This window comes from Pongo abelii, chromosome 13, assembly GCF_028885655.2.
Source record: "Pongo abelii isolate AG06213 chromosome 13, NHGRI_mPonAbe1-v2.0_pri, whole genome shotgun sequence".
Lineage (NCBI taxonomy): Eukaryota > Metazoa > Chordata > Mammalia > Primates > Hominidae > Pongo > Pongo abelii.
Window position 1 is genome coordinate 126,967,708 of NC_071998.2, and position 10,237 is coordinate 126,977,944.

General features: G+C 56.3%; 1 protein-coding gene across 1 annotated transcript; it reads left to right on the forward strand.

The window, feature by feature from the left end:
- Positions 1 to 1,304: 1,304 nt before the first annotated feature.
- LOC100439245 (beta-lactoglobulin-2-like) lies at positions 1,305 to 6,364 on the forward strand. Its single transcript, XM_002820373.3, has 7 exons — positions 1,305 to 1,407; positions 2,217 to 2,360; positions 2,990 to 3,086; positions 4,379 to 4,483; positions 5,378 to 5,482; positions 5,764 to 5,809; positions 6,220 to 6,364. Exons 1-6 carry the CDS (start codon positions 1,312 to 1,314, stop codon positions 5,778 to 5,780), a joined length of 564 nt encoding a protein of 187 aa, XP_002820419.3. The 5' UTR covers positions 1,305 to 1,311; the 3' UTR covers positions 5,781 to 5,809; positions 6,220 to 6,364.
- The last annotated feature ends 3,873 nt before the right edge of the window (positions 6,365 to 10,237 follow it).

Consider the following 10,237-nt stretch of genomic DNA (forward strand, 5'->3'; position numbering starts at 1 on the left):
CACAGACACACACACCTGCACACAGACACACACACCTGCATATGGGCACATGCAAACAGACACACACTCCTGCACACGGGCACACACACACATGCACACGGGCACACACACAGGTATGCACACACAGGCACACGTGTACACACACACTCCCCTGTGGGTGTTGGTTTGCACATGTGGAATCCTGAAAGACACGTTCCTCTGCTTGCGTCATCCTCCCCCCAAACCTAACCGGGACACATCCTCCAGCAGCCTGCGCTCCTGAGTTGCTGATGGCCCTGGCTGCAAAGTTGAGTGGGACAGAAGCACCTTGGTAGACGTAAAATTCCAATGCTGCAGACATGACCCACCACACGCATCCACGCGGAGCACGCTTGGGTGTGCTGCACACACGGCCCCTGCCACCTTCCCCACCCCAGGGCCGCAGCCACAGGCCGGGCCATTGGGCACCCTGGTTTTGATCGTCACCACCACTGTGGTCACTGTCACTGTTGTTGCTTGTACTTCACAGCAAATACTTGAAGCCAAGAGCACCGCACACCGGGGTCCTCAGTGTTTCCCCCGAACCTGACTCCACCCCGGGCCTGTCCTAGCTGGAGGGCACTGAGCAGGGAAGGAGACGCCGTCCCCACAAGGCCATGGCCGAGGATGCTGGAGGAGCTGCTCTCCAAGCCAGAAGAGGAAAACAGAAACAAGAGGGAGATTGGGAAAGAGCAAAGCCTTTCAAGGAGGCCTTGCCCAGCCGGGCCCGGCCGGCGGCACCTGGCGCTGGTGGGCACCTGTGGGAAGAGCCCCAGCTGGGGAGTGTGAAGGGGTGCAGCCTTGTGGCCCCTTTGTGGAGCAGATGGCTGCTCATTAGCATGATGTCTGTGGCATCCTGGGGCAGCCATGGGGCTCTCAGGCTCTCTGCCTGCCCCACTGGCCCTACCACCACCCCCAAGCACAGCTGTCCTCAGTGCTGGCCTCCGATCCACCATTTTCCAAGAACCCCGACCCAGGAGGTGCTCCCGCCGCTGGCTGCCAGCCTGGACCCGACCCAGGTTCTCTCACCTGAGGCCCTGCCAGGAACTGCCCAGCCCAGATACAGACCCTGTCTGTGTGAGGAGGTTCCCGCGTGGACGCAGGGAAGAGCCTCCCATTGTCCCAGTGGAGGAAGCTGCCCACAGGCTGAGGATGAGTCACAGGTTCGAAGAATCGCACGGTGAGGCTGTGGGCGGGGCTCTTTTCTGCCCTCCTCTTACATAAGACCCCTGAGCCCACACTGCCTCGGCATCCCTCTCGCTCCAGAGCTCGGAGCCACCCACAGCCGCAGCCATGCAGTGCCTCCTGCTCGCCCTGGGCATGGCCCTGGTCTGTGGCGTCCGGGCCTTCGACAGCCCCCAGACCATGCAGGACATGGAGCTCCCAAAGGTTTGAGGCTGCGGGAGCGGGCGCTTTACCGTGGGAGGCCTGGGGCGGGTGGGGGCTGTGGGAAGGCAGGAAGCCCAGGATCTAGAAGGCCGAAGGTCGACAGAGGAGGCTGTGCTGTTAGGGCCCCTGTGAGCTTCCCAGGGCTGGCCTCCCGCAGGCTGCAGCCCGAACAGCAGAGCTGATTCTCCCAGTCCTGGAGGCTGGAAATGTGAGATCAAGATGTCGGCAGAACTGGTTCTCCTCCAGGCTCCTCTCCTTGCCTTGTAGACGCCATCTTGCCGCTGTGTCCTCACAGGGCCGTCCCTCCGGGTGTCCGTGTCCTAATCTCCTCCTCTAAGAACCCCTATCGGACCGGGTCAGGGCCACCCTAATGGCCTCGGTTTAACTTCATCACTTGCTAAACCATCCTAGCTCACATTTGGAAGTACGGCGGTCAGGACTTCAACATATGAATCTTGGGGGCACAATTCAGCCCCTAGCAGGGCCTCTCTGTCCCCCAGCCTTCCTCCAGCCCCAACCACATGGCTCCCCAGAATCCAAATATTCCCCTGACACAAGGTGATAGGCTCAGCCAGGTGCTTTTATGGGCTCAAATGAGTTTAGCTGGAACATTTCTGGGCCAGCAGAGTCGGGTCCAGGGCTGGGTGAGGTCCCCTCTGGCATCCGGACCACGCAGCAGCCTGATGAGTCCAGTCCAACTCCTGCACCGGCCTCAGGGAGCTGGGGACAGGTGGGACTCAGCCTCACCTGCACGGGGGACGACAGCCATGGTGGGCTGGGGACCTCCGTGCAGCTCAAGGCCCCCTCAGTTGGCAGGGACTTGGCACTCCATGGCCATGGCAGCCAGTGACTTCTCCCTCCTGGAGACCAAGGAGGCCCCTCTGAGGATCTACATCAGCTCACTGCAGCCCACCCCCGAAGGCAACCTGGAGATCGCCCTGCGAAAATGGTGGGTTCCTCGTCATCGGGGCTGTGGCTGGCGGGGGGTTCACTCTCCCACAGCCGGGGTCCAGGACTGCACGGGGTGGGCAGAGCCAGGGCCAGCCCCGGGCGTTTCCTGATGGTCCAGGGGCTTCACTGTGGACCCTCCATGGTGCCAAGTGGGGTGGGGAATGAAGCTCAGGAGGTTGCCTGTCCCTTCAGAGACCCTGCCCAAGGGCTCTGGGCCAACCTGACCACACAACGCAGCCCGGGTCAGTCTGCGGAGAAGGCCGGTGTGGAGGCCAGGCTGGGCTGCTGCGGTCTGTGGTCTCCTGGGACCAGGCCTGTGATGATTGCCTGCCCCCGGAGCCACGGGCTGGGGGAGATGAGGACATGAACCCCGCGATTGCTGCATGAACCCCAGGACCACTGCTGCCCACGGTCATGGTTCCTGACCTCGGGGGCCCAGGGCGCTCAATGGCTCCCTCTGGCCTCTCCTGCCTGGTCCCGGGCCACATGTTAGGGATTCCCTGAGAGCAGCATTTGTCCTGGTGACCAGCACTGTGGCCTGGAGGCCCCTCTCTCCTCAGTCCTCGGAGTCTGGCCCCTGCCCCCCTCTCCAGGGCTGGAGTTCGGTCACCGTAGCATTTGTGCACACAAGTCACGGAATCAAAGCCCTTTCAGGGAGAGCAACCAATGTGTTGAGGAGAAGATCACTGCAGAGAAAACCGAGAACCCCATCGAGTTCCAGATCAACTGTAAGTGCCGGCCACAGCCCAGGCAGCTTGGGGACCCCGGCCAGGTTCCCGAGAGGTGGGACAGTGGGGCCTGGCCTCTGGCCTGGCTGTGCTAAGGCACGGGCGGGTCACAATGGTGATGGCAGCGGCAGGGAGCAGCACCGCCTCTGGGTCCCTTCTGGGCTGGTCTCACTCCCTGCAGTGACGCTGGGTCACCTGGGCTGAGCTCAGGCAGCAGCGGTGACCTGTCAGCCAGCAGCCTGTCCCCACCCTCCCTGCACCCTCCGCCTGGCTCCTGACTCCACTGCACCAGCCCTCTGCTGAGAGTCAGGGCCCCCGTGACCCCCAATTCCACTCCACCAGCCCTCTGCTGAGAGTCAGGGCCCCTGTGACCACCGGATCGGAGGCTGCATCTCCTTGAATCTGTATTCGTTCATCCCTACATTTGAGATGCCAGAGAGCCATGAGGGCTGTTTCTCACCAGGCCACCCCTCCCCAGCCTGGAGCAGGGAGGCCCCCGGGAGCCACGTCCTGCCTTCCGGTACCCCCACTCTCCCCTCCGTGTGACTCCCCCACGGCTGCACACCACAACCACTGAGGCACCTGGAAGGGACACCTGTGCCAGGGCACCGCCCGGGTTCTCCGGCATCCCCTGCTTGCAGCTGCAGCTGGGCGGGGACGTTGGCATTTTCCATGTAAGCCACCCTGGTGACACAGCTGGGCCCTGGTGGTGCCACTGGGCTAAGTCGGCGGAGCCCACCTCACTCGGCCCCAATCCGAGGGTCTCCGCTTCCCCGCCGCTCTGGCATGGGGTGGTGACTCTCAGGACTCACCTTTGCTGCCACAGCTGGGTGTCGGTCTCACCCCCATCAGAGTGGAGACCCCGTTTCTTAGCCTCACTGGGCCACAGTGTTGAGGGCGGCTCACCCAGGTGGTCGTATGGGTGTGATGATGAGGGCGGGAATCCTGAGCCAGGGGACAGTGTGCGTCTCCGTGGAGGGTCACGGTTAACAGCCAGGCCTCTCGCAGCCCCGTTCGTGCCTTCGTGTTACTTGTGAGCCATGCCGGGAGCTCTCTGATGGGAAAGCCACACCATGCCGGGGTACAGGAGGACACTGGACCCAAAGGAAGCTCCCAAGGGAGACCCATGTGGGGCAGCTGCGTGCGGCCAGGAGGGTGGTGGGAGATAAACGGGAGGGAGACGCTGAGCGCCAGGGTGGACGCGCCCCTCACAGGAGACCACCCAGCACTCCCCCTCCCGCTGCAGCAAAGCACCCAGAATTCATTTCTGCTCCTGTCTTGTTCTCTTCCAGATCTGGATGAGAACAGGATCTTCCTGTTCGACACCGAGTGCAGCACATATTTGTTCCTCTGCCTGGAGAGCACACCCAGGCAGAACCTGGCCTGCCAGTACCTGGGTGCACGCCCGAATCCCCGGGGTTCCCGTGGGAAATGGACACAGAATGAGACGTTCAGATGGGTCCTCACGTAAACGGAAGGCGGTCCTGTGAGGGAGCCGTTGGCTCGGCCCTCCCCTGGTCCCTGGGATTGCCTTCCCAAGGAGCCCAGGAACCCCGTGGAAGAGGGAGGAGGGGGAGGGGGGTCCTAGTGTTGCATCAGAAACAAGGGGAGTGTTGCACACAGGGACTTGAGGGACAGACACAGACCCCGAGGACAGCAGAGGCCACTGGGGACACCGGGAAGGAGGTGTCCCTGCAGGTCAGCTGCAAGGGCAGGTGACTTTGACCATCTCTGTGTGGCCGACAGGTGACTATAAATCCAACAGCCTTCCTTAATGGAGATTTTCAATAATTTTGCCAAATAAGAAGTCAGAAACTAAAAATGTCTTTCAAACAATCATGTTTGGAAAATGAACATGAGGTGACGTTTTTCATGTCACACCAGCAGCGCTGTTGGGAGTTCCCACGGCCCCTAAATGGACCATTGACTTTGGGCTGTAGAGAGGCCCCCTGCTCTATAAATCAGCCGTCCTGGGCTGTGGGAGGGTAGCCCGACATAGTGGGGGAGGCGGGCACTGTGCTCTCCTCCCGTGACACTGTAGACACCATCCTGAGCTCTGTGGGTCCCAGCGCTGCCTAGGGCAGAGGAGGAGTGGGCCCAGCCGAGGAGCAGGGCTTGGGGACAGGGAGCCTGCAGGCCCGGTGGCCAAACCCTGGAGACCAGTCTGAGAACCTGCTCCAGACCAAACTCTGCCCAACCTCAGAGCACTGGGTCCTGCTTCCCTGCCCTCCCTCCCCAGGCAGGGTCCTTGGAGCTCCCAGGGCCCAGGACTGAGCCGGCGTCCCCCACAGCCAGGACCCTGGAGGCAGACGACAAGGCCATGGTGGAATTCATCAGCTTTCTCAGGACCCTGCCTGTGCACATGCGGATCTTCCTGGACATGACCCAGGTGGAAGGTGAGCTCCGCCCAGCACAGGCCCAGCCTCGGCTGGAGGAGAAGCCGCCACTGTCCCAGCCCAAGCCCCCAGCTGGCCCTGTAGGACTCAGGGCAACACCTGTCACTCCTCATTGGCCCCTCCCCTGTTCTCCACAGGGCTCCCCTGGGGGTGCAGAGACACCCTGAGGTGGGGTCCCGTCCCCCTCCCGTCATCCCCCAACCTCTGGCCCTGGGGCTGCTGTGTCCCCAGCTAAGTCTCCCCTCCCACTGATGCCCCCACTGTCCCCTCTCATCCCACAGAACAGTGCCGCGTCTAGATGAGCTCCTGCTCTGTCCTGCCTCCTGGGTAATGTACCAGCCCCGCCCATAGCCTGAGGTCGCCTCTCTGGGTCCCTGGAACAGACCCCACTGTGTCCATTCCCCAGGGCTAACCCTGAGTGATGGGCTAGAATCCTGGGGGCCTCTGGAAAAGCCCAGCTGGCCATGTGCCCACATATCTGGGGTTGGCCGCTCCAGATGCCATTTCCTGTGTCCTGGGCACAGGATGAGACCTTCTCCTCCAGGGTGGGGTTGAGTGAGGGCTGGGGGCTCAGGGGAAGGCGGGCCTGGGATCACAAGCCCCTCTAGCCTGCGGCTGGGGGTGAGGTGGGGGCTCCCCCTCACACAAGCAGGGGTCCCTCAGCCCCAGCCTGGGAGGGGATGCCCCGTGCCCTGCAGGGTCCTAGAGTCACAGGGGAGCCCCTTTGTGCATATCAGGTCCCGGAGCCTCGGCCCCTGTGTGGACGGAGAGGATGTTGCCTTCCTGGGAGGCACAAGGATGCTGAAGACCAAGGCACATTTCCTGGGACCCTGGGACCTCCTGGGTCTCAGCCTGGGGTCTCCTCTCCTAAGCTGTCCCTCTTTGAGCAGTAAATAACCCCGTCCCCTGACTCTGTGCTGGCTGGCATGTGGGGATGCAGCTGAGGGCAGGCTGGGGGACTGGGGAACTCAAGGACTGGCGGACTCAGGGGCTGGGGGGCTTGGGGGCTGGGGGGCTCAGGGGCTGGGGGACTCGGGCTGGGGGACTCGGGGACTGGGGGACTCAGGGGCTGGCAGACTCAGGGCCTGGGGGACTCAGAGGCTGGGGGGCTCGGGGGCTGGGGGGGCTCGGGGGCTGGGGACTCGGGGGCTGGGGGACTCAGAGGCTGGGGGACTCGGAGGCCGGGGGGCTCGGGGGCTGGGGGACTCTGGGGCTGGGGGGCTCAAGGGCTGGGGCCTCTGGAGCTGGGGGGCTCGGGGACTGGGGGACTCTGGCTGGGGGACTCAGGGACTGGGGGACTCAGGGGCTGGCAGACTCAGGGGCTGGGGGACTCAGAGGCTGGGGTGCTTGGGGGCTGGGGGGCTCGGGGGCTGGGGGACTCAGAGGATGGGGGACTCAGAGGCTAGGGGACTCAGAGGCTAGGGGGCTCGGGGGCTGGGGGACTCTGGGGCTGGGGGGCTGGGGGCTCTGGGGCTGGTGGGCTCAGGGGCTGGGAGACTCGGGGGCTGGGGGACTCGGAGGCTGGGGTGCTCAGAGGCTGGGGGCTCAGAGGCTGGGGGGCTCGGACGCTGGAGGACTCAGAGGCTGGGGGGCTTAGGGACTGGGGGGCTTGGGGCCTGGATGACTCAGGGGCTGGGGGACTCAGAGGCTGAAGGGCTCAGAGGCTGGGGGGCTCAGGGCCTAGGGGACTCCGGGGCTGGGGGACTCAGGGGCTGGGGGGCTCGGGGGCTGGGGGGCTCGGGGGCTGGGGACTCGGGGACTGGGGGACTCGGGGGCTGGGGGACTCAGGGGCTGGGGGGCTCGGGGGCTGGGGGGCTCGGGGGCTGGGGGGTTGAGGGAGCTGAGTTCATAGTTTCTGTATTATAGGCCCCATCATATTTGGGGATCAAGACACTATAGGAGGCTTTAAATTTTTCAGGAACTAGATAAGAGTGCTGCTGAGATGGCCAGAGCTTGCCATTCACGTTGGCGGTCCAGGCCACACAAACGACAAAATATGAAAAATCACAGACCCATTCATCGAATAAATATTGATATAAAAACTTAAATGAGTTACTTACAAATCAAATTCTGCACTATTTAAAAAACGCAAACCCCATGACCTCCAGGGCATCTCTCCGGAGCATAAGGGAAGTTGCTACCAGGAAGAGCTTTGCTATCAACCTTCATCTGCTCATAAATGCCATTGATCTTTTCTGGGCTAATGTGAAATTAAGAGATTTCCCCTGGATTGAGGAACTGAACAAAAGAGGTGAGATATGGGAGGGGAACTTGTTTTTCATTATAAAATATTTTGAACATCACAAAAGGAAAAAGAATATGCAACAACAGAAATAGATTTGTCAATAATTGTAACATGCATAACTTTAAATTTTCAAAATATAGACAGCATGGATACATTTCCGATAAAATATCAATTACCAATATTGGCTCAAAAAGTAGAAGAAAACTTAGAAAGAACAATCATCATAGAAAAAAACAGAATAGTTACAGATCTTCTGTCTGTGCATGAGAATAAAAAACTTTTATCTGATAGTTCCTGGCTCATACAATCCATTCCAGGGCATAGAAGAAGATGGTGAGTTGCTCAGCTGCCCTGATAACAAAACTGGAGAAGGAAGATGCAGGAAAAGGAAAGCCATCAGCTTTCAGAATCAAGACACAAATATCTGAATACCTTATTAGCAGACTGAATCTAACAAGTGTATTTAATACATCATGATTTAGCCCAGAAAACAAAGAATGTTTCAATATTAGAAAATGTATCAATAAAAGCCAGGTGTGGTGGCTCACACCTGTAATCCCAGCACTTTGGGAGGCCAAGATAGGCAGATCGCCTGAGGTCAGGAGTTCAAGACCAGCCTGACCAACACGGTGAAACCCTGTCTCTACTAAAAATACAAAAATTAGCTGTGTGTGGTGGCAGGTACCTGTAATCCCAGCTACTCGGGAGGCTGAGGCAGGGGAATCACTTGAACCTGGGAAGTGGACATTGCAGTGAGCCGTGATCACGCCATTGCACTCCAGCCTAGGCAACAGAATGAGACTCCGTCTCAAATGTATCAATAAAATTAACTAACTTAAGACTAAGGGAGAAGTGCCATATAAGAATCTTTAATCAATTTTTAAAAATATGTTTCAAAAAATATAATATTCCATTCATGAAGGAGACCTTGCACATCAAGAGTGTCATTCAACATTAAATAGAATATGCTGTGCTTATAAGTAACCCTGAAACCCTGAAATGAATGAACCAATCACTGAAAGCACCAAAGAGTTATTTCTTACTTACGCAAAATTTCCTTTGTGGCTTAGCAGGAGAGTTGACTCCTCATGGTCACTCAACAATCTGAGTGATCAAATAGCCACCACCCGAGGTGTTGCTGGCCACCATGCCAGAGGGAAAACATAGGCATCGGGGCTTCAAACTGTCCATTCAGTGCCCTATCCTGAAAGGGACACCTATTACCTCCCTAGAAGGGGGCTGAAAAGTCCAATCCTACCTAGGTTTCCTACCTAAGAATAGAAGGGAACATCCCTAAACTGATGATTAAAAAAAAAAAAAAACTACCAAACTACAACTAGTGCTTTATGTAAGCATTCAGCTAGACTGAATGCTTTCCCCCTAAGATTGAGAATAAAGCAAGGTTGTGCTTTCTCATTGCTCTTATCCAACACATACTGAAAGTTCCAGTGCAGTAAGACAATTAAAAAAACAAAAAGCATAAACACTGTAAAGGAAACATGTAGTATAACAAAGAAAAAGAGAGAGAAGACACAAATCACTAATATCAGGCATGGACGAGGAGACATCACTACTGACCCTGTAGACATCAAAATGATAATAAGGGAATACTGTGAACAAGTCTACACACATAGATTTTACAACTTAGATGAAATGGACCAATTCTTTGAAAAATACAACTTATCACAATTCATTCAATATGAACTACATAATTTAATAGCCCTTACAACTATTAAGGAAATTGAATTTTTAATTTAAAAACTACCATAAAAAGATATCTTGGAGCCCAGATAGTGTCACAGGGTATTTACACCAAGTGCTTAGAGAAGAATTAGCACTAATGCCACACAATCTGTTGCATAAAATAGAAGAGGCAGTAACACTTCCCAATTCATTTTATGAAGCTATTATTATTACCCTGATAGCAAAACCACGCAAACCCAATAATAAAAAGGCCTGAGGGTAGGGTGACTACAACCTAGTGTTCCTCATGATTATAGATGTGACAATCCTTAACAAAATATTAGCAAATAGATTTCAGCAATATATAACAGTAATTATACACCATGAATAAGAAGGGTTTATGCCAGGGAGGAGAGATTGGTTCAACATTTGAAAATCAGTTCATGTAACCCACCATATTATCACGCTAACAAAGACAAAATATATGATCATATTAATCAATACAGAAAATGTATTTCACAAAATTCAATATCTGCTCATAATTTTTTCAAAAACTCAGAAAAGTAAGAATAGAGAGCAGCTTCCTTAACTTCATAAAGATCATCTACAAAAAAACTTACAATTAATACTATACTCAACTGTGAACAACTGAATGCATTCTCTCTGTCTTAGTCAGTTCCAGCTGCTATAACAAAATATGACACACTGGGTTGCTTAAACAACAAACATTTATTTCTTACAGTTCTGGGAATGGTAAGAAAAGGAGCACAGTGCTGGCAGATTTCACGTCTGGTGAGGGCTCTCTTCCTGGTTTGCAGATGGCCACC